The sequence below is a fragment of the Myxine glutinosa genome, chromosome 14, assembly GCF_964187855.1.
Source record: "Myxine glutinosa chromosome 14, kmMyxGlut1.1, whole genome shotgun sequence".
Taxonomy (NCBI): domain Eukaryota; kingdom Metazoa; phylum Chordata; class Myxini; order Myxiniformes; family Myxinidae; genus Myxine; species Myxine glutinosa.
Window position 1 is genome coordinate 58258252 of NC_136274.1, and position 27830 is coordinate 58286081.

At 45.1% G+C, this 27830-nt stretch overlaps 1 protein-coding gene across 1 annotated transcript in view; it reads left to right on the forward strand.

The window, feature by feature from the left end:
- Window positions 1-1721: 1721 nt before the first annotated feature.
- The window catches only part of LOC137439264 (uncharacterized), a 52019-nt gene continuing 25910 nt past the window's right edge, over window positions 1722-27830 (forward strand). The window contains exons 1-3 of the mRNA XM_078768374.1: window positions 1722-1840; window positions 22478-22601; window positions 24514-24747. Of these exons, the coding sequence (XP_078624500.1) occupies window positions 1748-1840; window positions 22478-22601; window positions 24514-24747 (451 nt within the window). The 5' untranslated portion in view covers window positions 1722-1747. The remainder of the gene's footprint in view (window positions 1841-22477; window positions 22602-24513; window positions 24748-27830) is intronic.

Below are 27830 nucleotides of genomic sequence, written 5' to 3' on the forward strand. Positions count from 1 at the left end.
GTCGCCGTCAACGGACCCAACTCTCCTGCCTCACAACTCTGCCGTGCTCATCTGCGCTCCTCTCTCGTGCTCATCGGTGCTCCTCTCTCCCTTCTCTCTCATGAACCTCCTCACGCATCTCTTGAAGCAGTCCCTTCCAGTTGCTTTTATCACTCATCTAGGAATCAAGCCGCCGGCTGCGAGGGCACGCCTACTGGGTCGCTCACCGCGGTGCTGGTTGGCTGTTAGGGCTGGCCGACTCCACCTCCGATCATGACGACGTGCCACGCCCGTGATTTGGCGGCTCCTCCCCCCCTTCTTCTCCGAGATGAGCACATGGGCAATGGCGGCGTGGTGCCAACAAAAACAGCTCAATGCAACGGCGGCGAACGCCGCCCTAATTTTACTTTGCGGAGACGTGGGTGAGGTGATTGGGGAATTGAAAGGGGCCTATCTTATTTGATTAATGCAACGTAGAGTCAAACTATTGGAAACACAGCCTTACCTGAAACACATAATAATGAAATAACTATTAAGAGGGCCTATGGTTCGCTACGTGTTGTTCATGGACTAATTAGGGGACGACCTTTGATCTTACCAATGAAATGGAGGTATTTACAAAGAGAATTATTTACAAAGGGTATATTTACAACAATTTAAAAAGTGCAGGGTTCTCAAAACCCCAACAATATTTTCCTGTCCTAATTCTGCAATTCTTAAATAGATTCCATGTTAAATTTTTTATTATAGTAAAATTTTATTATTATATATTATTTGATATTATTTTAATTTTAATTTTATTATTTATATAAAATTTAAATTTAAATTAAATTTTAAATAAAATTTAAATTTTATATTAATTTTATTTAATATAAGTTACATTTATTTTATTTCATATAAAATAAATTTTTTAGATTTTATTATATGAGATTATTTTATTTTATTTTATTATAGTTTTATTATCGTATTATAGTTAAATAGTTAAATTTTCCTGGCCTAAAATAGATCTGCAATCGTTAAATCACCTTCCCATGCTTCCTCCCCTCAAGCCCTCTCCCTCCCACAGATCTCCCGTTGTCCCTGTTCTCTGCTGTTGTACTTGTGTGCTTCTCTCTCTCTCCCCATCTTGTCTCCCACTCCCTTTATTGCATGTTTTGTGTGTCCGTTTTTTTTTTGTGATTGATGTTAGCTCTTACACGAGCCTCGATCATGTATACAAAAAAAATATATATATATATATCACCACTCCCATCATACCGCGAATAAAAGCACAATTTCCTCCAAACTTCAAAATTTCTCAATTGGTGAAGTTTCGTGAACTTTCGACAGCGAGTTTAACGCGATCGAACTCCAGAAATGCCGTTTGCAGAAGTTACGATCAAGAGTAACTTTTAAATCGCAAAACGTGTACAAACGTTCCAGGTAGGAGTGCTGCAAGTTTGTGACGATTGTAAATGAGATTGTGTACAGTATTGCACAGTAGTATTATAAGGACCGTTGTGCGCATTTTCACCCGATGACCCGGGCAGAAGGAAACGGGCGAGGGGAGGGAGGTGCGAGCGAAGGAACCGCGCCGACCAAACGAATAATGCTGCGAATGAAAGAGCGAATGAATAACGAGGAGCTCGCTCGGCGCTCGGGTCCTGCGGCGCATAGCGCGTCTGGCTATGCGGGGCGCGCGTCTCGACCTGGGGCGACCGCTGTAGGCAGGTCCTGGCGGGCGGCGCGACCCCCCCGGGGTCCGGGGTGGGGAACCACCCCGGGAGGAATGGCCGAAGCCGAAAGGGAAGGACGACCGGCCGAGAAGCGATGCCGCAAGCCGGCGCATCCGGTCAAACGGGAGATCAACGAAGAGATGAAGGTAACGCGCGGAGAGGGTTAATGACGGAGGGGAGGGAGAGGGGTGCAGGTGGGCGAGGGGAGGGAGTGACACGAACGGCCGACGTGCCCGGCACAATGGCAGGAAGTGTTAAGGGTCGCGATCGGTCGTGTGTGTCCAATGATGGTTCGAGACCCGCGTCCGAGCTCGTGTTCCGAGAGGCGTTCAAAAAGTTTTCGGAACGGGTTGATGTTAGTGCAGAAACTCCGACATTTTATTTCTTTCGCAACGCGCGAGCATCGGCTACATAATATGATTAGTAAGAAAGAAAAATAAAAACACTTTTCCTAACGATATAAATATCCCGCCCACCGTTCCCTGGGATCGCTCCATCATCTGGGTGTAGTGCGTGGAGACCGGTGCAGAACCGTGATCCGAACCGTGCTCTACCCCGCACGGATATACGTCGCTGGACGTGCTGGGATAGCCAATGACCCTTTCACTAGACGGGGAACAAGTTACATGAACGAACGCATCCTCCACGTTCGGCAATTCGCCGACTTAGGCACAGGTGTGCGCGCACTCAGGTGTACGTGCGTACGTCCTTTTGTCGACGGGAAACAAAGGGTTGTGAGTTGTGCTTTCAATACCTCGGCTGTAATGGATTCAGGTACCCGTCCGTGTACGTGGTGGTTCTCTGATGTTGGGACGGGGAGGAAAGGGTTAATTCCGTGCAATATCGCGCGCAGCTGCAGATAGGGGAGGGGCTTTGGGATGGAGGGAGGAGGATAAGAAAATGAGGGGAGGGGGAAACACGACGATGGGGGACGGATAGGGGGAAGGGCGCTGTGTGCGAAGGAGAGCAGGTAATGCTAGCCGCACTACCTATTTATTTCCGAACATTAAAATGAAATCGTTGTTTTTTACAATTACTTTAAGCATCAAAATCTCGGGTTCTTTCATTGCGAAGGTTTCGAGGGAAGGGACAATAAGATGGAGGGGCGTGGACAACTGACCGATGGTGGGAGAAAAAGGGGGCGGTGCTGTGGGCGTGGCCGTACTGTGTGGGCGTGGCTTTCTGCGCTTTGTCCCAAGGATCGCAATTCTCTGCGTTGCGTGAGTGAAATACAGAGTACAGTACAGTATCGAATGTTCTGCACTCCATTTGGTGAAATCCCAATACCGCTCGAACGAGGCCGAAATTTTAAAGCGGGAATGCAAATTGCACCGTCTCGTTAAAAAAGACTTACTGCGTTCAAGGCACAATCTACCTGGTCCACGTGGTGTTCAAAATGATATTTGCGGATTTATCCACCTGTTTGTGTCAATTGATGAGTGAAAAAAGCTGTTGTTATAAATTTTCTTTTGCACATTTTCCGTGGTGACAGAGACGATTTTTAGGTGCTGCACACGTTATGGGATGCCGTACCTGGGTGCATTGGGACGTCCCCTCCAGCTGCCACTGTTGGTCCTCATATTCAGTGGCAACACTGACACAAAGTCATGAAGCCCCGATGTGTTGGCACTTGGATCCGCCAAGGATAGCTGATAAAGGGGTCGTCCAAATGTACCCAGTGCCTCTTATGAAGGTGTCCTTCGGAATTTGGGACATATTAGTACTTGCACGTACACCGTGCAGCACCCGAAAATCTTTGACTTGCGGGTCAAGGCAAACGCTTCCTGAGACCCTCCAATTGGGGTTTAAGATCTCCACTTACCAAGCGTGCTGTGAGTGGTGCAAAGTTGCACCAAAACGGAAGTGTGGCTTTGAACGCCCCTTGGCAAACCCTCTCGATATCCATACGTGTTGTTATTTCCATGATGTGGGTTCAAGGTTGTGAGTACGTAGAGTCATCGGTCCGGTCTGGCCGGCTGGGTTTGGTAATGTCGCGATAGGGGGCCCACCGTGATGGCTAACTTTCAGGTGAAACCTACTTTTCCTGCACTTGACGGTCAAAGGTAGCGCCGAACGCCTCCTATTGGGTGATCGGTTAAATGCACCTACCGCGGAGTATGATGGTGACGTTACCTGTGGGTTTGTAATTGAATCAAATAAAAAAGACAATTTGAAATAATTCAAGAGGATTGTCCCAATGACGTAATTTGAAAGGATTGTGCTCTCCCCTGCCCCTCAACCTCACCTTCTTTTCTGATGTTTCAGCTGCCCAAGTTGAACTGGCGTCTCTGAGGTTGTGTAGAGATGGTAAATTAAACGTTGTTCAATATTCCTACTTCAAGCAGGCGGTCCACCACCATGTCATGCCCCCACACCACCTGCGTAAATCTTTTCCACCCCCATTGACCTTACAAATCACATCCATCTTATTTTGCAGGACACTGTTGCCTCCTCTCCTGTCTTTCTCTGTTTTTCCTGTTTGTTCATTCACTTGAATATTGTATCCAACTCTCCTCAACTGCCAGTCCATTGCTTTTTTTTAACCTCTTCCATGAGCCCCGGTCTTGATTTAAAATAAATAAGACAGAATCTCCACGATCACATGTTCACCTGTTAGTGTTGCCACCTGAGCACCTGTCTCATGCCATACAGGGAATCCTGATTCAAATCCCATATAGAATATGTTGTCCATTTTATCTTATTTAAAATTTTTTTTATCTACATGATCTAAGGCTCATAGTAGAGTTGCCACACACACACACACACACACACACACACACACACACACACACACACACACACACACACACACACACACACACACACACACACACACACACACATTTTTAGCAATACTGGAGATGCAAAAATCTTGTATAATTTCTCTTGGTCATTGTAAATTCCATTGTCATTGTAAATTCCATTGTTATTTCTCCATTGACTCCTAATGTCCTTGTAAATAATGTTGAAGTACACTGATGTCTCCTATCTTTGTTGTCAATGTGGTCCATGTACTACTGTCACTCAAGCGTGAACTCAATGTAAAAACTAGAACAGCACGAAGGAGAGCACATTCCATGCTGATCCAGCCTACCCAACCCATCCACCAAGTTTCTTCTAATCCGTCCACAACTTTTTGAGATATTGTGCTATATATCATTTTTGGTCCCTGAATTGGTCCATCCCTGAATGGTGAAATGCTGAAACCATGAGCTGTCCCAAATCCATCGTAGTTCAGAGATCAGATCGATCAGCGTTGGTGGCACCCCACGAAGACCAAGAATCCTCCAGAGGGCATCCCGATTCACCGAATCATATGCTTTGCGGAGATCAACATAGGCTGCAAGCAGCCCCTGATGAAACTCTCGCTTACGTTCAGTGAGGACACGAAGCGCAAGGATACGGTCAATCATTGACCTATTTGGTGTTAAGCCCGACTGCTCTGGTCAATGGTGCTCGAGCAGATGGCGGCGAACCCTCTCAAGAATGATCCAAGCAAAGACCTTGCCCGGCACCGAGAGTAGTGTCACCCCTCGGTAGTTGTTGCAGTCCTGGTGATCACCCTTCCCTTTCCAGAGGGGGACAACAAGGCCCCTCTTCCAGTCAGTTGGGATGATGCCTGTGCTCCAAACAAAGCACAGAACTGCATGCAACGACTCAAGTACAGCATTTCCACCAGCCTTGAGAAGCTCAGCATGGATGCCACAAATCTGAGGAGCTTTGCCCTCTTTCAGCCGGTTCACTGCCGCCTGTGTTTCCACAAGTGAAGGAGGTTCACAGTTAATTGGGGGGGTCAGCATTTAGGATAGCAACACCCCTGACATCCAAGTCAACAGCCGGCGGGTCAGCCTGGTACAGCCGCTCAAAGTAACCGTCCCAGCGGGCCTTTACTTCAGACTCCTCTGTCAAGAGGCCACCACCCTCTGCTCTAACTGCAGTACACCTAGGGACAGGCTTAGAGGAACGCAATGCACAGATTCTTCTGCAAGCAGGACGAGAATCACATGTCCACAAGTGATGCTGTACCCTTTCACAGATTCCTCACACATAGGCCTCCTTGTCGGCCCTCAGTGAGCATACTGTTTTATGTCTCAGCTCCCGGAACAGTTCAGCTCTGCCATCGAGTCTGGCCCTGTGACTCCAGTCGATGGTATCAAGCGTCTCCTGAGAGACAAAGTTCCTCTTCGCCTGACGGTGGGTTCCAAGACAGCCACCGGCAGCATCAAGGATGGTGGTCTTGAAGGCACTCCACAACTCCTCAGACTCCACCGAAGCATCCAGACCCCCAAAACCCCACTCAACCTGCTCGCAAAATCTTCAACTACCCTCTCCTCCTTGAGCTTGCCCACATCCAGCCTAGGTTTGGATGATAGCATTCTCTTGGATTTGAGCTACAACTTCAGAGTTGCTACAACAATCCTGTGGTCAGTGTTGAGGAACTGAGCACTCCGGTAGACCCTGCAATTCTGGAGCATCCGCCATCGACCCTCAATGAGTACATGGTCAATCTCCTTCACCACACCACCAGCATTGGAATACCAAGTCCAGCGATGAGGCTGTGGGCGCTGAAACCATGAGCCAGTCACCCTAAGTCCATGACTTCGTGCAAAGCCGAGGAACCTAGTGCTATTCTGGTTCACAGTCTCAGATCCATGGAGACGAACACATGCCTCATAACTACCCCTGTCAGTGCCAGTCCATGCATTTAAATCTCCCAACATTAGAAGAGTATCTCTCCTGGGTCACTGATCAACCACAGACTCGAGCATGGCGTAGAATGCCTCCTTCACAGTGAGATCACTTTCCTCAGTCGGAGCATATACAGAGATCAGGGAGATGACACCTAAAGAGTGACAAATTCAGTCTCATAATACACTAGTTGACCGGTGTTACCTCGACTACCATGGGAGTCAGCCTATTGGACACAGCTATAGGAACTCGCTGGGCATGGTAACCGTCAAAGCGACCAAACCAGTAGTAGGTGTAACCACCCACCATGATCTCACCACTATCCGGCCTCCGAACCTCAGAAAGTGCTGCAACACTGATGTTCAAACGCTGGAGCTCAGATGATAGCAGAGACAGGTGATAATCCTCTCTTAGAGTAAGAACGTTCCAGGCACCCACCCAAAGGGATCACCTCAGGTTAACCCAAGGAGACCGACGTCTGGTGGACGACGCCTCAGCACCATCCCGACACATACCTCCACAACCCAACCCAGGAAAGTTACCCCGTGCTTTTCCTCCTATTATCAAAGAATGGGGGTCATGAAGGCTTCGCCCCAATCCTGTCATCCGGTGAGCTGCCTTGCGAAGGGCAGCTGCACAGGAGGTACTCCCACGGAGTGGGTTTTTTTTAGTTGTGTTATTTGTGCGTGTTGCGGAAAGACATGTTTTTATGGTGGCCGGAGTGCAAATCCTGCCACCAACCTCCTGGAAAGAGGTAACACGACTGCAGGAGGACGTCTGCAGACACAGTTGGGCATTGGATATGGATGGCCGTTGGCTCGCAGGGACCTCCTCCGCCATTTGACAGGTCTTGTTTTAGACCAGCCAGGTGTCCATATCCAAACACCCCCTGGGGGCGACTACACCAGGCGGGAAAAAAAACCTTTTTCTACCCCCAGGAAAATGTGTGACTACACTTAGTCTGGCTCCTACCCGTTGATCTGCTTCGCTAGGTAAAACCAACCAGGAGCAAAGCTCCCGCCAGTATAGCCCAAAGGGTCACAGGAGCACGCAAGCCTCCCCACTACGATCAAAGTGGTAGTCACAATCGGGGAGGTTCACGTTTTGTATACCAATGTTAGGCTGGATCTGGATTCGGACCTGAACCAAAATCGAATCAGCTTGTTCTTGTCACCTAACCAACTCATCCACCAATTTTAGTCATAACTCGTCCATAACTTTTTTAAACATCATGGTACATATCGCTTTTCTCCCGATCTCTCAATGGTGAAGAATTACTTAAGAATTTAAATAATTCCCATATCCAAATCCATATTCAGTTCTTCACTAAAATCGAATCGATTTGTCCTTGTCAAACACCCAACCTCTCCACCAAGTTTCGTCCAAACTTTTTGACCCTGAATGTATCGTTTTTGGCCCGATCTCCCAATGGTGAAGAATCACTTTAAAAATTTTAGTAGCCGGATCCGAATCCAGTTCTTCCCCAAAATCTAATAATTTCGTCCTTGTCACATACAATACCTCTCTGCCAAATTTCGTCCGAATTCGTCCACAACTTTTTGAGATTTTTGTTCACAGACAAACAGACAAAAAGACAGGGGTGAAAACATAACCTCCATCTACCTTCAGTGGTGGAGGTAATCAATCGATGAGGCCACCACCTTGCAGCGACGAGGTTCCCTGTAAACTGCTGACATTTTCTGCTCGCCTGTCAGATGTAGCATTTATTGATGTCAATCAATCAATTTCTTAAATAGTGCTTTAATTTTTGGAGCAGAATCTCCAAACAAAACTTTAAAACTAGAAGGGCACTTGGTAGATGGCATACCTCCTCCAGGCTGAACAGTTCACCTTTTGTATCCCAATGGTAGACTGGATCTGGATCTGGACCTGAACCAAAATCTAATTGGCTTGTTCTTGTCACAGAACCAACTCGTCCACCAAGTTTAGTCAACTGTCATAAGTCGTCCATAATTTTTGGAGATATCATACTATATATCGGTTTTTGCCCTATCACTCAATGGTGAAGAATCACTTAAAATCCTCTCATCCGGATCCAGATCTTCACCTAAATCGAATCATTTCATCCTTGTCACATATGAAACCTCTCCAGCAAATTTCGTTTGAATCCATCCACAGCATTTTGAGATATCCTGTTCACAGACAGACAAACAGATGGGTGAAAACATAACCTCCATGCACCATCGGTTCCGGTGGAGGTGAAAAGCAGGGGGGAAAAGCCAGTGTAAAATGAAGGGTTGTTACAAGTGATTTAGAAACGGGAATTGATTGACGATTGCCAATATCAAAACCCAGCGAGTTCCACAGTTGAGGACTTCTGTAAATCACAGTCGTCTCTAAGCTCTCCAGCTGAATTTGAATCCTGACGCAGCTATAATTTGTTATCCTGGTGTTTTTACAGGCAGGGTGAATCGTCAATGTGGGTGCTGTCTCATGGATGGACGTTAAACTGGGAATCTCGTGTGCCGGCATTAGTTGGTGGACGTTGAAGATGCCACAGTGTCCTTCGTGAAGAGTAGGCGAGCTACTGCTGGCATCATAAACAAATTCCAAATTCCTGCCCTAACCAGCAGAGGGCGCTGCATCGGTGGAACAGGCACGCCCCCAGTCAATGATGCTACCCCGCAGCCTTGTGCTGCATTCGAAAGAAGACGACCAATTCCACTTCAATTCTGCATTTCCTTTGGAGGATAATTCATACTTTGTCTTCTTGTTTTTATGGAGCAAACTTCTTGTATAAATGTGCAGTTAGTTACCCTTTTGGTCTGTGTGTGTGTGTTTTCTGGGTCGGGAGGACCCGTGAAGTCCATTTGATTGCTGACCTCATGTCATATTCTTCCAGGTTGCCAGTCTTTTGGCACACTGAATGCTTCAGGGATCACCATTAAAAGGTGGCCAGCTTGAGCTCCGCAGCCGGTTCAGGTGGCAATTTGTAAATTTGTCAGGGCACCAGTGGCGATCACACATTCTTTGTGAAATACACTGTTGGGACTTTAACATCTGTGGGCAACCAATGGTGGCAAACAGGTTCATAGCTTAACATTCACTCAGTTGCCAACGCATTCATTGAGGTAACACCCTGCTGCGAGGCATCAATCGGACATTATGTAGTCGGGTCAGTATTCAAACCCAGTCTAGACAGCTCAGAGGCGCATACCACAGCTCTGAGATATTCTGCCAGCCGACCTCTGAGGTTACTGTGAACTGCTGACCACCCTTAGCTTGAAGTTAAGCTTGTGATCGATCTACAAGTTTAACTTCTAATATCTGCATTATAACCTTGTCTCCAAACTAAAGCAATTTAAAAATTCTGACGAAAGTATCGATTTTTCTCGATAATGACGTATCAACTTCGATCGTTAATTTTTATGATGAACACTCTTAACTCCCTCCACTTATTCCATGATGCCCATGTCCGAGTTGTCGCAGCTAACTCCACTCCACCACCTGCATCTAACATATCTCCCAAGTAACAAAAACTCTGACTTTTTGCAGCTAAACTTCAAATCCCATATCCACTACTGCCATGCTCTCGGCATCTTGATGTATACCCATGCACTTTTTACCTACGCCACCGGAGGTGAATGGAGGTTATGGTTATGTTTGCGTTTGTTATTACTTGGCCAAATGTTGTTTTTTTTTTTTACAAGTATTTTGATCACTCCAGTTTGTGTGTTTGTTTGTTTGTCCGCTCACTTATACTTGCCTGCAGGTCACAATTTTAAACAAATCTTCACGAAACTTCACCAAATGTTAGAGATTGTGATCCGACAAAATCCTATATATTTTTGAGCTCAAAAGGTCAAAAGGTCAACATAGGCCAAAGGTCAACAACTTTTTTATACTTTCTAAAATCCTTAATTTTCATCCGATTGACTTGAAATTTGAATACGATTTACATATCAGCTACGTGAATTCAACCACCAACTATTTTTGAGATCAACATAGGCCAAAAGGTCAACATAGGCTAAAGGTCAACAACCATTTCACATTTCTAAAATCCTCAATTTTCATCCGATTGACTTGAAATCTGAATGGGAATTTCATATCATCGAACTGAATTCAACCACCAATTTTTATTGTTGAGATCAACATTGGCCAAAAGATCAACATAGGCCAGATTTATAAAATCCTCACTTTTCATCCGATTAACTTAATTTGAGGTCTATTTGCATATCAGGTCACATAATTCAACCACCAATTATTTGTGAAGTCAAAAGGATGCTCTACTGAGTGCCATTCTACTTTGTTTATTTTTCCAAGTGTCGCTCGATGAGTGATTTTTCATTCTGTCTGTTTGTTTGTCTGTCTGTTTGTCACTCACCTACAGGTCACAATTATAAACCTATCGTCATGAAACTTCACGAAGTTGTAGAGGTCATCACAATTGAGAAGCCTATTGATTTATAGGTCAAAGGTCAAAGGTCATCTGGAGGTCAAAATTCTAAAATCACCATTTTTCATCCGATTGACTTGAAAATTAAACGGCAATTGTATAGTGCGTCACTGAATTGGGAAACCCACTATTTTGATGTCAAAAGGTCACAGGTCAACTCATGGTCAAGCTTCTAATATAATCAATTTTTATCTAAAAAATAATCAGTTTTAATCCGATTGACCTGAGCTTTGATTAAGATCGTCAATTTTAATCTTAATGAAATGGATAAGTTGATTTATCCATGGCAACCATATTTTTGGTGGTGGAGGCGGGGGAGGGGGGAGAGGGGAGGGGAGGGGTGGATTTTGCAAGTATCCTGCTCTGCATGACGTCTTCTTGTTTGTTTGTCTGCGAGTAAGATATCTCAAAAAGTTGTGGACGGATTCAAACAAAACTTGGCAGAGAGGTAGTGTATGTGACAAGGACGAAATGATTAGATTTTGGTGAAGATCCGGATCTGAGAATCTTCTAAATGATTCTTCACCATTGAGTGACAGGACTAAAACCGACATATAGCAGGATATCTCAAAATGTTATGGACGGATTTGGACGACACTTGGTGGACAGGTTGTGTGTGTGACAAAGAAAAATCGATTTGATTTTGGTGAAGATCTGAGTATGGATTTGGATACGAGATTTATTTAATTTTGAAGTGATTCTTCACCATTGAGAGATCGGGCGAAAAGCAATATATAACATGATATTTAAAACAGTTATTATGACTAAACTTGGTGGACGAGTTGGTTCGGTGACAAGAACAAGCCGATTAGATTATGGTTCAGGCCTCGATCCAGATCCGGCAAATCATTGGGATACAAAACGTGAACTGTCCAGCCTGGTGGAGGTTTGTGCTCTACCGAGTGTCGTTATAGTTACATCTGAAACGACCTGCCACTGTACCAAATGTCCCTCAACTCTTTCCGATCACACCACCTTTTGTGATACACTCCCTTACCACAAGTCACACAGGGCCATTTCCTGCTCTCCTTCCTTTCTCCTTCTTCGCCACTAACCATCAGTTTGTCTTATCTATATTCACCCACGGTCATGTGTGCATATAATAGCTCCCATGGGAATCCCACCCTCGCCTCTTTCATAAGCTCTTCTATAACTTCATAATTCCTCTCTTAACACAGTAGATGCATTCCTGAAAAGTCCCATGTTAAGCGAAATTCCCTTGTGCGAAAACAATTTTCCCATAAGAATAATGTCAAAGGTGAGGGTTGCGTACGATAGGGAGCAGGAGAGAGATAGAGACAACATTTTGTGAGTTCTTGTGTTCAATCCAGGTACTCAACAGCCTTTCCATGTTTTCCGTTGGGGTTGTTCGTGTACGACCTATTTTCACATCACGTAAATGGTGAAGATCTGAATGATTTTGCTGAAGATCTTTGGTGAAGTGATCTTTTTGGTGAAGATTTTGGTTTTGGTGAAGTAACACTTTTACAACTTGTTTTGATTTTATCAGCATTTGCACAAATTGCTCTGTCGATTCAGTAAGACCGAGAGTCTACACCACGTTCAGCTTTTTCATGTCGCTCTAATAATTCTAATTTAACATCCAATGAAATAGATTTCTCTGAAGCACTATTATCAATTGCTGGTCTCTTACCAATTATGATTTCAAGGAATGGCACCGATAAATCCCGATAAGTTTTCATAGTTGAGGACCTGCAACATAGCAAGGTGGTGGGGCAAAGGACTGAGATTCGAGGGGTATCAGTCCACGCAGTGCAAGAAAGACTGTCGACAGAAACTGCATCATGACGGGCACCTTCCGTGTTGTGCGAAAAGAGTTCCCCAATCGTAAAACTGTGTTATAGCGAAATTGTGTTGTGTGAAACAGTGTTAAGTGAGGAATTACTGTAGTACATCAAGCAACACTGATCCATGATGTATTCCTACTTTCACTTCCAATGACTCTGTACATCCTGCACGAGTTGTCCCCCGTCGCACAGCGGAGCGAAAGGGGGACTATGGTTTTCCCCTCCGTCCGTGTGTCCGTCCGTGCGTGCGTGCGGGCGTGCGTGTGTGCGTGCGGGCATGCGTGCATGCGTAAGCGAAGGACCGCTTTCGAATTTGGTGTGTGGGTGCAACCCACGTCAAAATCCAAGATGGCCGCCGCCATGTATGTCTGAAACTTGAGATGAATATCTTGAAAAATAAGCGAAGTACCAACGTCTAATCTGGTTTGTGGGTGTATCTCGGCATAAGGACGACCGCTATTGAAAATTGGGTCGCCACGTCAAATTCCAAGATGGCCGCCACCATATATATGTCTGAACCTTGTGAGCGAAATATCTCAAAAAATAAGCGAAGTACCAACTTCTAATTTGGTGTGTGGGTGTATCTACGCACAAGGAATAACGCTGTTTAAAATTGGGTCGCCACGTCAAGATCCAAGATGGCCGCCGCCATGTATGTCTAAACCTTGTGAGTGAAATATCTCGAAAAATAAGCGAAGTACCAACTTCTAATTTGGTGTGTGGGTGTATCTAGGCACAAGGAAGAACGCTATTGAAAATTGGGTCGCCACGTCAAAATCCAAGATGGCCGCCGCCATGTATGTCTGAACCTTGTGAGCGGAATATCTTGAAAAATAAGCGAAGTACCAACTTCTAATCTGGTGTGTGGGTGTATCTCGGCATAAGGAAGAACGCTATTGAAAATTGTGTCACCACGTCAAAATCCAAGATGGCCGCCTCCATGTCTGTCTGAACCTTGTGAGCGAAATCTCATATCATAGCATGTTTTCTGCGTCTTCCACTTTGTCAACTCACATCACTTCCCCGACGGGGGGACCGAGGCGTAACGCTTGTTCTTACTAATCTTCAAGGCCTCTTATACTTTGGCAGAACTACCCTCACCAAATCCGAGCTGTTACTCCCTGACCATTCCACAACTATCCTCGGTGCCCTAGCGTATGCCTTCTCAAGATCTACGAACACATGGTGTAACTTCTTATTCTTGTTTTTGAAGTACTTCCCTTGAATCTGCCTCACTATAAGGATTGCATATGTCGTCGACCTTCCACTCACAAAGCTACATTGTCAACTACGCTCAATCTGTCCTCAATAACCTCTCAAATATTTCCAATGCTTGCTCTAACATCTTCACTCTGTATGATGAAGGAAGTCGTGGGTCACCCACCATTTTAAACAAAGGTACAAAAGTATACTGGTTACAACGAATCATCTGGGATATATCCATTCTCCCATATCATTCTCCACAACTCTCCTTCCTGCTGCCCCCACCATTTCAACCACAACGTTAGTTGGTCGTCCTGCTTTACCTGTCTTTAATTTCTTAATAGCTGAACTAACCTCTTTCTCTGATACTTCCTCTATGCCTTCTACTTTCCTCATCCTTATCCCAATCATTCTCCTAATTCAACAACTTTTGTGGAAGTAGTCTTTCCATTCTTCTTCATCACTATGTTTTCTAACTACAGTACAACCTTTACATCCAAGCGAAGTAAAAAAAATAGAGTATATTTAGCGTGTATTGGACCAGTTTTGTTGTACGTAGTAAGACCTCGGGAATTATGGTTGAAGATGATAGAGGACTAAAGAGGACAGAGCTGAGGATGTGTGGGGTAACACTAAAGGAAAGTAGTGTAGACATAAGAAAGGGCTCAAAGCAAATATTTCTGAGGAAGAGTTGAGAAAGAGAAGACTAAGGTGGTTTGGGAACGTGGTGAGAAAGAGGGAAACGAGTCTGTCAAGAAAGTCACCAGTTTAGTCGTTGCGGGAGAAAGTCCAAAAGGTAGACCGAAAACGACATGGAAGGATGGTATGAGTAGAGACATTCAGTTGTTGGAATAAAGGAGGAGGATGCGTTTAACAGGACTAAGTGGAGCAGGACTATCAGCCGACCAACCACCAAATATGGGAAAACGGTCATTAACCGAGTAGTAGTAGTAGTAGTAGTAGTAGTAGTAGTAGTAAAGAAGTATCGATTTTGTTGAGCGCACTCTTTTGAAGGAGATATCAAATGGGCACAAGCTATTGAAGCCTTTCCTCAAACTTGTATATGTTCTCAAGTTTCCCGAGATCAGTTGACCGCACGTTGATGAGAAGCAACCATCTGTAGGTCACATTGTGGGCGATGACATCAACGGTGTCCAAAACTGAATCACGAAGCGAGAAACTTTTTTTTTTTTTGAGTTTCATTATCGTAACCACTTTACACCTCTGTCACTAATGTAACTCAGTCGGTAACGCCACCTACGAGGTGTGGATGAAAGACAAACAGACGCTGAACTAATTGCCACATTAATGATCTCCAGAAACACAAAACGTAGCTCTGACCAGCATGAAAATCCATTGTAGCAAAACTGGACCGAACAATAGGTTTTGGTGAATCTTATCAAGTTTTTGCAGAAAATACATTTTCCCTTCTCTTATTTTAGCAACAAAAGAGACCAATGACTTAATTTAATGACGTAGGTAGTACATTTATTGTGTTTGTCTTTTTCATTGTAGCAATAACTGATTCACCTGAAGGCCCATATAGTAGTACGTCATTGGTGCCCTTTCACCTGGTAACCCCATATGGTATATACTTTATTTCTCCTTTGCACCTTAATGACTCCATTATCAGTTCAACAATATGTAAGCAGTTACTGTATTTGTCATTTTCCAAATCTGATTCCAAATCGTGAGATAAGATATGGAAATCATTGATCAACATCACATACGGTTCTGGTTTAAAACACCCTTTAACTGCCACTGTTTCAATGCATATAAAAGTACATTATGCTCAGAAGTTGCAAACAAAATCTTAAATTGCTGCAGGCTGTTAAGGCAATGGCATGCGGGTTAGGGCATGGACGTGCAGACTAGGGCATGGGTGTGTGGGCTAGGGCATGGGCGTGCGGGCTAGGGCATGGGCTTGTGGGCTAGGGCATGGGCTTGTGGGCTAGGGCATGGGCGTGCGGGCTATGGCATGGGTGTGTGGGCTAGGACATGGGTGTGCAGGCCAGAGCATGGGTGTGCGCCTGTGCGGGCTAGGGCCGGGGAATGCAGGCTAGGGCAGGGGAATGCAGGCTAGGGCAGGGGAATGCAGGCTAGGGCATGGGGGTGCATGCTACGGCATGGGCGTGCGGGCTAGGGCATGGGCTTTTGGGCTAGGTCAGGGGAATGCAGGCTAGGGCATGGGGGTGTGGGCTACGGCATGGGCTTGTGGGCTAGAGCATGGACTTGCGGGCTAGAGCATGGGTGTGCGGGCTAGAGCATGGGCGTGCGGGCTACAGCATGGGCGTGCGGGCTAGGGCATGGCTGTGCGGGCTAGGGCATGGGCTAGCGGGCTAGGGCATGGGCTTGCGGGCTAAGGCATAGGCTTGCGGGCTAGGGCAGGGGAATGCATGCTAGGGCATTGGCATGCGGGCTAGAGCATGGGTGTGTGGGCTAGGGCATGGGCTTGTGGGCTAAGGCAGGGGAATGCAGGCTAGAACATGGGCGTGCAGGGTATGGAATGGGCATGTGGGCCACAGAGAGAGATGGAGGGAAAGAGGCAGGGAGAAATGGAGGGGTAGGGGGGGAGGGGGAGGGTGTGAGAGAGGGGGTAATGGGGAAGGAGCGGACAGAGGGGGGCAGATGGGGACAAAGGAGGATATTGGGGGGCAGTGGAGGTGGGAGGGGGAGCGAAGAGGAGAGAGGGGGCAGAGAGTGAGAAAAAGAGAAATTAATTTATTTGAGAAACAAAAAGCATATGGTTAATTGATTTAGTTTTCAAAGCCATCCACCTGTTTTAGGGTGAGGAACTGCCTGAATGCACCTTTGCGGTTCTTAACTATTGAGAGACAGGCTCTTGTGTTGTTGCTTCAATCCAAAAGTAGTCCATTGTGATTAAAGTCATATTGATTGTGATTATTAATTTTGGCAACCACCTGGAAGTAGACAAGGTTTGTCAAGTGGAAGTGAGGAAAATTTTTCATTCTCTCTACAAAGGAACCGCAGAAGAAATTTAGATGATTTGTCCATGTATTCATATACTTCTTCTTCCTTAACAGCCACAATTATTCCTACGTTCTTGTGGGGTTGGCCGTGGGAAGCTTTTCTCCCAAGTCTTTTATGAACTGCCTGGCCAGGCCTGAAGCTCGACAAAGTAGTGAGGGGATGAATTTTGAACTTGGCCATGGGTGCTGTGATAGCTCACCTACTCTTAGCGAAGGACACCTTTGGATCTATAATGTCCACTGACTAAGGTAAACAGACGGGTCGCCTAGTTTAGCATCCATTGATGAATCACCCTGCCTGTGAAATACGCGGATGGTAGTTTTATCACTGGGCCAAGATACAAACCCAAGCTAGACAGCTTAGAAGCGAGTAAGCACACCTTTAGGCCAGCTTGGCAGCCCCCATTGTATTTATCGACAAATCTTATAATATTCACTTTCAAATCATCGTTATCATAGGAACATTGCATTTTTATGACTTCCTGATTGTGTTCATGTAGACGAACCATAAAAACAGGGATGACACGTCTTTTAAATGATCATTGAGCCACGGTGAACCATTTCAAACATCCATCCTGGAAACACCATCTCCATGATGAGATTAAATGTCCGTCTATCTGTCTGTGTGTCACGTAACTCCTCCTAAACTACTGGTAGCACCCCGCTCAGAATGCTACCAAAGGAATCGTCTGGTTCGAGAGGTTTGCACTCGGCCAAAAATTTTCACCCCACCAAAGGGATGGGGGATATCTCCAAATCCACACTTGCTACTGTTGGCATGGCAATATTCTGCTTTGTGTTCCATTTTCGCCTCAGCAGAGCTGGGTAGTGTATTTCCCTACAAAAGTGACGCAAAACATTAATGTTTCTTCTGATGTTTTGAAATATCAATTAAAACAATATAATTTCTATTTTGAAGATTTCCAAACGCAATTGGTGCAATTGACTTGCCGTGTCGCCGTGAGCAGAGTGGGTCGTGTGAACGGAGCATTATCAATTCTACAGTTTATTTAATAAAAATGGCTTCTAAATAAATATGCCAAAGTGCACAAGAAATCTGCCGACAGCAAAAAAAGAGAAGAATCCTCGTGATGTAGAATGTAGAAAAATGTAGAATAAATGCAGAAACTGAAGAATAAGTACGAATGAGGCAGGAAATGCATGCAAAGCATCAGAGATTGACAACACCTACAGAAACCGAAGAACAGGCACAACAATGGTGGGAACTTCATTCTTGGCAAAGGATGGCATTAAGAGGATATTCACATCATGGACAATACATGAGAGCAAGACTTGTGTTTCATGAAGAAGCCATGCCAATACCACTTCCACAAACGCACCTTGCTGGACAAATGGATGGCACCTGTTCATGGTGAAAAGAAGCCAGTGGAGGAGGAAGAAGACGAGGGGCAGACCAGAAGGCCTCATCTGGAAACGAGAAAGATGGACCACGAGGGCTGGTTGAGGAGCTGATCGTCACTAGTGCTCCTCGTGGCTGGTTCACTTAACTTAATCGTGCTCCGTTTTGGCTTTCTTCATCTTTGGACTCACTTTGTCAATAGCTCTCATCATCTGATACCTAATCTCCTAAATGGGCTGCCTTGAGCCCTCCATCCACCCTGCGCATCATAGACAAAGGGAAGTCCCACCTGCATTCTTACTTGTATATTGTTGTAAAAGCCTGTTATGTGGTGCCTAGAGTGGGTTAGGCCTAAATATCCTTTACCCAACTTATCACTAACATGTGAAAGTTGGCCGTAGGCCCCTCCCTTTCTCCCTGCCTCTATCCGTCCCTCTCTCTCTCTGTGGCCCACACACCTATTCCATACCCTGCACGCCCATGCCCTAGCCTGCATTCCCCTGCCTTTGCCCACAAGCCCATGCCCTAGCCCGCATAGACAAAGAACTAGCCCACACACCCATGCCCTAGCCCGCATTCCCCTGCGCTAGCCCGCAAGCCCATGCCCTAGCCCGCACGCCCATGCCCTAGCCCACACACCCATGCCCTAGCCCGCATGCCCATGCCTTAGCCCACACACCCATGCCCTAGCCCGCATGCCCATGCTCTAGCCCGCACGCCCATGCTCTAGCCCGCACGCCCATGCTCTAGCCCGCACACCCATGCCCTAGCCCGCATGCCCCTGCTCTAGCCCGCACGCCCATGCCCAACGCCACGGGTTTGCTATCACTTTATAAACCTGGCTTGCTTTCCTTTTTATTTTTTACGTGCTGGGGTCTGAGTCATAGAAATTATTATTATGACCGAAACTGCAAATGCCCCTTGTGACGCTGGTTATCTCGACAGAGGTTCTCATCGCAACCGAAGGTTGGGGTAACCAGCTGCTCTTAAATAAGTAACATTTCCAGGCGCAAATCATACCAAGAGCTCAACAAATGAGCAGAAACGGGTTCCTCTAGGAATGATGTGGTCTAGTTTTGGAACATCATTACGTTGCTGTCATGGTGTCTCACGTTGTATTTGTTATCGAGGTTGCGGGACATAGTCACGTGAAAAAGTAAGTACACCCCATGTAAAATTTTGACTTTTTCAACATATTTCAACATACAGCTATTTGATCTTCATTTCAACAATATTGATAGATAAAGGTGATATAATATAACAAATATCATGAAACATTTACATTTTGTAGTCCATTGTATAATTTAAATAAACATAAATGCAAATTTCGCATGTGGAAAAAGTAAGTACACCCTTGGCTCTAATCTATATATATATGAAACACAGTGTGTGTGTGTGTGTGTGTGTGTGTGTGTGTGTGTGTGTGTGTGTGTGTGTGTGTGTGTGTGTGTGTGTGTGTGTGTGTATAATGTTACCGATAGACTCCGAAACTCACGTGCTTGATATTTGGCATAGACATGGCCATTGAGCGTGGGACGAACATGGCCGAAACAATATTTGACGAGATCCATATTTTTTATTCATATTTACCTCAGCACATTTCAGCGAAGTACCCGCTAATCTCAGCCAGTGCGAGCAGCTCGCTGATTCGCTCAGAGCGATCACGTGATGTTCCATTCCCGCCGCTCAGAGCGATCACGTGATGTTCCATCCCGTCTTCTTCACTTCACCTTTTATGAGATCGTGTTTTGTATCGATTTTGTGCGATATGAATTAAAGACGTCTTTGAAACAGCTGTGAAACGTCTTTCCACAACCCTTCCGTAACCGATTGGAGCAGTTTCTTGCCGCACAAAACGAGATCCGCGACGCGAGTTGGTCGAGTCGTGCTGACCAAGATGGCGACACGGCGGCTTCACTTTTCACGGAGTATGAGCGTTCTATATATTTTCAATTCAGTGCGCCCGTGATTTGTGGCAGAGACATGACCATTGGGCCTTCACGGTGTAATTTGTGCGAGGCTTTTGTCCGAGTGAGCTTGAGTCGAGAGGGCGAATGTACGGGTTGGGAATGTATGGGTCTCCCTTCCCCCGCCCGGCAACGCCGGTACTGGAGGACGTCACAGGATCGTCCGTCCCCCCTTCCCTTCCCCCTCCACCCTACCCCCTCCCCTTCACCCCTCCCCCTCTCCTTCTCCCCTCCCCCACCCCCTCCGGCCGCTCCCTCCTTCCCCCTCCCCCTCCCCCCTTCCCCCCTCCCCCTCCCCCTTCCACCCTCCCCCTTCCCCCCTCCCCCTCCCCCCTTCCCCCCTCCCCCTCCCCCCTTCCCCCTCCCCCTCCCTCCTCCCCTCCTCCCCCCCTCCCCCTCTCCCCCCTCCCAACCCCTCCCCTCTCCCACCCCCTCCCCCCTCCCACCCCCTCCCATCCCTCACCCTCCCATCCCTCATCCTCCCCATCCCCCCCCTCTTCTCCCCTCTCCCCCTCCCCTCCTCCCCTCTCCCCCTCCCCTCCTCCCCCTCCCACTCTTCTCCCCTCCCCCCCGTTCCCCTCCCCCCCGTTCCCCCCCCCGTTCCCCTCCCCTCCCCTCCCACCCCCTCACCCCCTCACCCCCTCCCCCCTCCCATCCCTCACCCTCCCCATCCCCCCCTCTGCTCCCCTCTCCCCCGTTCCCCTCCCCTCCCCTCCCCTCCCCCCGTTCCCCTCCTCTCCCCTCCCCCCGTGCCCCTCCCCTCCCCTCCCCTCCCCCGCCCGGCAATGCCGGGTACTTCTGCTAGTAGGTGATATTTCCCCCTTTGGCAGAAACAACCTGAAGTAGGCGTTTCTTATAACTGTCTACCAGTCTCTGACATCGACTGGGAGAAATTTTGCCCACTCCTCCATGCAGAATTCTTTCAGCTGTGCGATGTTTGAGGGGTTTCTTGCATGCACAGCTCGTTTCAAATCCCCCCACAACATCTCGATGGGATTTAGATCCGGGCTTTGACTTGGCCATTCCAGAACCCTCCATTTCTTTCTTTTCAGCCATTCCTTGGTGGATTTACTGGTATGTTTAGGGTCATTGTCATGTTGCAAGGTTGAGTTTCAACAACTTTTCAACTTCAGTTGAGCTTCAACTTTCTGACAGATGGCCTCACATTATTCTCAAGCATCCTCTGGTATAATGAAGAATTCATAGTGGATTCTATGATGGTGAGCTGCCCAGGTTCTGATGTAGCAAAGCTGCACCAAACCATAATATTTCCACCACCATGCTTTACAGTTGGTATCAGGTTCTTGTGGTCAAATGCTGTCTTTGGTTTTCGCCAAACATGTCTTCTGGTACTGTGGCCAAATAGCTCTACCTTTGACTCATCTGTCCAGTGCACATTGTTCCAGAAGTGCTGGTCTTTGCCTTGGTGTTCATTGGCAAACTTTAGAGTTGCCCTGATGTTCTTTTTGGACAGCAAAGGTTTCCCTCCAGACACACCTCCCATGTAGATCAAATTTGTGCAGCCTCTTTATAATGGTAGACTCATGCACTTTGACATCAACAGTGGCAAGAGCTACCTGTAGGTCCCGTGATGACATTCTAAGGTTCTTCGAGACTTCTTTCAGCATCTTGCGGTCTGCTCTCGGGCTGAACTTGCTGGGGTGGCCTGGCCTGAACAAGTTGGCAGTTGTTTGGAATTTTCTCCACTTGTAGATGATCTTCCGGACAGTCGAATGATTGATTTCAAATTGTTTGGAGATCTTTTTAAATCCCTTCCCAGACTCGTAGGCATCTATAACCTTCTTTCTGGAGGCCTCAGAGAGCTCTTTTGATCGAGGCATGGTGACGCCGCACACTTCAACAACAAAGAGCAAACGAAACTAAATGTCTGAGGTTTAAATAAGACAGGTTCCTCCAAGATCCTCTCTAACGATGTTCTAATCATTTGCACCTGAGCTGGTGCACCTGATTCTAATTTTAGGTATTTGAAGTAGTGGTAAATGTAGGGGTGTACTTACTTTTTCCATATGTGAAATTTTCATTTATGTTTATTTAAATTATACAATGGACTACAAAATGTAAATGTTTCATGATATTTGTTATATTATATCACCTTTACCTATCAATATTGTTGAAATGAAGATCAATTAGCTGTATGTTGAAATATGTTGAAAAAGTCAAAACGTTACATGGGGTGTACTTACTTTTTCACGTGACTGTATGACCTTGAGGAAGCATCATGACATAATTTTCAGACATGTATTTGTCGCATCAAATTACCAGCAATATAAAATCATGGCTCTTCTTTGAGCACGAGAGAGCTGGATTTCCAGGGATGCTGTGTCACAGAGCTTTGCCGAGAGTACAATGAACGAGTTGCTGGGCTGGTACGGCTACGAGAAGGTGGAGCTCAAGGATGGTGAGGACATCGATCTTCAAGAGGAGTTGGATCAGATATCTCCGATTGCAAAAGGTGAGAGCAAGTTATCATGTTATCATGCCATGCTTCCTTCCTTTTTGTTTGTTTTTTTCCTTGTGCTGAATCTTCATCCCATTCTCTTTGCTTTTGTTGTGTGCCTATGGTGGAACACCTCCCTCCATTGAATTCTAATCCTTGAGCAGGTGTGCTCGCAATGTAGGGAAGGTGTAAAATATTTGAATGTTTCTGGGCAAAAGTTGCCTCACCGTAAATTGCAGGTGGTGTTGAGTTTTCCACACAATAAGCTGCACATGTTTGCTTTCCTTCATTGAGTGTGAAGAAATGCAGCACGGCTGTATTGATCTTCTTATTCTTCTGGGCTTCCTCTGCAGGACCGTTCAGTTTTCATAATACATGGTTTTATTCTTCTTGTGTCTTGCATGTCATGTCTTTGTGACACTTGTTGTCTCAACCCTGCTGTTGGTGTGCATCGTCATCCGTTCTCACTCTACTTCTACTGTTCTTTTTCTACTGTTACATCCTGATCCGTTCTTTTTTCCAGCTCCTCCATGAGCCTCGACTTTGTAGACAAAAAAAAAATTACAGGCGATTATAACAACCCTTTGAAATCATGCTTTGCGGAACTTTCTCATAACATTGCTTCTATATTGCTCGATAGAGGGTCTGGATATCTCTCCTTATCCCTGGAAGCTCCGCGTTGTCTTTCAATGAGAAGTCCACCCTCCGCTGTAACAAGCCTCATTCTTCAGATAAGTATACGCAGGAGCATCTTCACTCTCTTCACATCTTGAAAGACTCAGGAGCTGGTCCAACACTCCAACATTTGTAATGGGCCTCACTCTCAGCCACAATCTTTATTAGGCAAACTATACAGTATATACACAAGTTGGCCTCCAAACCAAGCTGCTGACTGGGCTGGTGCCCTTGCCTCACATCTTGCACTTCTTGATACCGTGGTCACCAAGACCCTCAAATTTATTGAAATCTCCCATGATGAAGCTGAATTGTAGTGCCTGTTACGTTGTCATAGCAGACAGGTTCGTGGCCACTGTCATCTACCACCTTCTCTCTGGTAATCCAATCTTGCCCCTTCTGTGATTTAGCATACCCTCTTCCCCCCCATACCTCCAGGTTTCTCCAGGGTGAACGTGGAGTGCTAGTAAAACTTTTGATGGGACTCCCAAACGCCAAGCTCATTACTCATCTCCACTCATCTGTTCCTCTTTTCTCTCGCCTGTGGAACCAACCTCCTCAACGTCCGTCCTTCCTCCAGGTTTTCAAGATGGATATTCACTTCCTCCTCAGCTCACCTCACCCCTCTGCAATCTATGCTCATGATCTTTTATACCCTCATTAGCCCTCTGCAAACATACCCCTTCATTTCAAGCTTATTTTGTTTTCGCTGCTCTCCTTCCTGTTTTTTTGTTACATTGCTAGTTATTTCATCCCTGCTTTTCCCTTCCTCCTCTTCCAGACTCGTTCTTGCTGTGTTTCAGCTTGTATCCAGCCCATTTCCAAGTGTCCCTCTGTTGTCTCCCTCCCCCTAGCTGTTGGTGTGTTTGTCCACTTCCCACTGTTTTCTTTCTTTTCTGTTCTATTTTATAGCTTTTTCCACGAGCGTCGACTTTATATACAAAAACACGAGAAGTTCCCTTTTTATTCAAGTTACTCCATTTTACTTGGCAGTAACTACTGGCAGTGGTTTCATGAGCCACTTTTACCATACCAACACCAGATTTTGCTTTATTAACCAATGATGTTTAATACCGTATGTTATCTGATTTGTAATCTTTTTAAAATTAATTTACAATCGTTAATTATTCTATTTATGTTGAAGTTAATTCTTGCACATTTAATGAGTATGGAATTGTACTGTTTTATTGCGGTTTTGTTTTATTTTTGGCCTGGCAGAAAACTTGATTCCCAAAAATGTGTGGCCTGGCAGAAATCTTGATCCCCCAAAAGCGCTCTGCGGAGGGGTCGAGCCTCGAGGATGGGCAAATTCAACCGTGGCCTGACATGCCTGGTCATACAACTAAGGATCAAACGACTTGGGGTGGCTTCTCAACAGCCTGTTTGCCTTCCGCCGAAAGCCCGAGGCATCCTGGGCCGAAAGATTACAGTAATGTTTCCCTGGTCATTCCTCTTGTTCCACACCCGCTGGTGAAGACGCCTCCAGGTGTGTGTGCGCAACTATTTTAGGCATTCACTAAATTATTACTTGCAAAATGGAAGATTTTTCAAGTATATTGGTCGGTTGCGTTTGTGGTTCTGTCTGTCTGTCTGTCTGATTGTCTGTCTGTTTGTTTGTCACCGGCCTACAGGTCACAATTTTCAACCGATCTTCACAAAACTTCACCAAACGGTAGAGTTGGTCAAAAGCAAGAAGCCTATTGTTTTTGGGGTCAAAATGTCAACATAGGCCAAAGGTCACCAACTTTGCTGAATTTCTAAAATTCTCAATTTTCATCTGATTGACCTGAAATTTGAAGAGGACTTGCATATCTGGTCACTCAATTCAACCACCAAGTATTTTTGAGGTCAACATAGGCCAAAAGGTCAACATAGGCCAGATTTCTAAAATCCTCAATTTTCATCCAATTGACTTGGAATTTGAAGAGGACTTGCATATCTGGTCACTGAATTCAACCACCATATATTTTTAAGGTCAACATAGGCCAAAAGGTCAACATAGGCCAAAATTCTAAAATCCTCAATTTTCATCCAATTGACTTGAAATTTGAAGAGGACTTGCATATCTGGTCACTGAATTCAACCACCAAGTATTTTTGAGGTCAACATAGGCCAAAAGGTCAACATAGGCCAAAATTCTAAAATCATCAATTTTCATTTGATTGACTTGAAATTCTAAAAGGATTTACATATATGGTCACTGAATTCAACCACCAACTATTTTTGAGGTCATCATAGGCCAAAAGGTCAACCCTATGCCAAGTTTTTAAAATCCTCAATTTTCATCCGATTGACTTGAAAATTGAACAGCATTTGCACATTGAGTGACTAAATAGGGAAACTAACTATATTTGAGGTCAAAAGGTCAAAGGTCAACTCAAGGTCAGTCTTCCAAAATTATCATTTTTCATGTGAAAAATCGTCACTTTTCTTCCTATTGACCCGAGCTTTGATCAAGATTGTCAATTTTAATCTTGATGAAATGGAAAATTTGCTGTATCAATGGAATTTTTTTTCTTTGGGGTGGGGGGCGGATTTTGCAAGTATCGTGCTCCGCATGACGTCTTCTTGTTTAATTGTTGAGAGGAACAGAGCTAAATATAATGTGTGTGTGTTGTACTGATGTGTGGGTGTTTTTTGTTTTTTTCCAACATGGCCGCCCCGTGCTCTGACACAAAACAGGAAGTTTATAATACGAATTCCTTCACAACTCACAAGGAACTTCAATGCAGGAGGCCATTGGCTCATCAAGCCTGTGCTAGTGTGCTATGGTCGCCAACCTTTGATTGTTTGTCCATGATCTATCCTTTTTAAATACTGAGTGTCAACCATGGAAGTAGAACGCACCATTTAAAAAAATCTTTCTTATGACTCGGCCGGGATTCATAACGCTGACCTCCCAGACTAGGAGCGGACACTCTAAGTATTACATCACCGAGTTAAGTTTCAAAGAACTAATTTCCGTAAGTGCAGAGAAACACTTGTTGGACGACAGAACTCGATCGAGTCAGTCAGTCTTGCCAGATCTGCGTCACATTTTCATGACTTGAGACAGAGTTTGAAGACGTGAAAACGTGAAATGCATTTTCAGATTAAAACTTTACTATTCAAACAACTTTCTGAGTAACTGAAATTAGAACTACATTTTACAACAAAATCCTTGGAGATTCTGTTGCAATCTATTTTACTCCTTTTACACTGCTCATAATACTGCCATCTGTCGCACCTCATATAAAACCATCATGTAGACTGATTCAAAGTATAGAATGAAATTCAATGCACAACCTTAGATAAGGCATTTGAGAATCAATAAATCGTATATTGCATGCTCAAATTTATTATTATTATTATTATTATTATTATTATTATTATTATTATTATTATTATTATCATCATCATTGTATTTTTTTTTTAGGGCCAAGTGGCTTTTTTGGTGTCTCCATCTGAAAAAATGCCGTATGTTTCTGGAAACTCATGGTTTAATCTCGTATATTGTGTTGGTTTCTCCATTCTTTGTTCATGTCCTCGTAATTCACATGGTGGAGTTCTTCAATGAGCATTATTCCACTGTGATACGTGTGCGTGTGTGTGTGTGTGTGTGTGTGTGTGTGTGTGTGTGTGTGTGTGTGTGTGTGTGTATGTATGTATGTATGTATGTATGTATGTATGTATACATACACTAGCTGCGCTCGCCTCACCACGCGTCGTTACAGAGGAACAGGCTTGTTTTAGCTGAGGACAATGACTGTACGTGAGTTGCTGTGTTGTCATGATTGACACCAATCATAATACAAACAATTATTTTGCACAAATTTATTTGTTGTGTTTGTGATATTATATTTTTATAAGAAATTTAGGTTTAAGATTTAGGTTGAAAAAATAAAACAAATTCAAAAAAGAACCCCTCAGCACATACATAGGGGAGGGGTAGGTGCAGACTGGAAGTTTGGGACGATTAAACCTCACAACCACGTAATTAAAAACACCTCACCACCACGTAGTGAAAAACACCTCTCCTCCACGAAATTAAAAACACGTCACCACTACGAAATTAAAAAACACCTCACCACTACGAAATTAAAAACACCTCACCACCACGTAATTCAAACCACCTCACCACCACATAATTAAAAACATCTCACCACTACATAGTAAAAAAACACCTCACCACCACAAAATTAAAAACACCTCACCACCACATAATTCGAAACATCTCACCACCACAAAATTAAAAACACCTCACCACCATGTAATTCAAAACATCTCACCACCACAAAATTAAAAACACCTCACCACCACAAAATGAAAAACACCTCACCACCACATAATTCAAAACATCTCACCACCACAAAATTAAAAACACCTCACCACCATGTAATTCAAAACACCTCACCACCACATAATTAAAAACATCTCACCACCACAAAATTCAAAAAATCTCACCACAACGTAATTCAAAACATCTCACCACCACATAATTCAAAACACCTCACCACCATGTAATTCAAAACACCTCACCACCACATAATTAAAAACACCTCACCACCATGTAATTCAAAACATCTCACC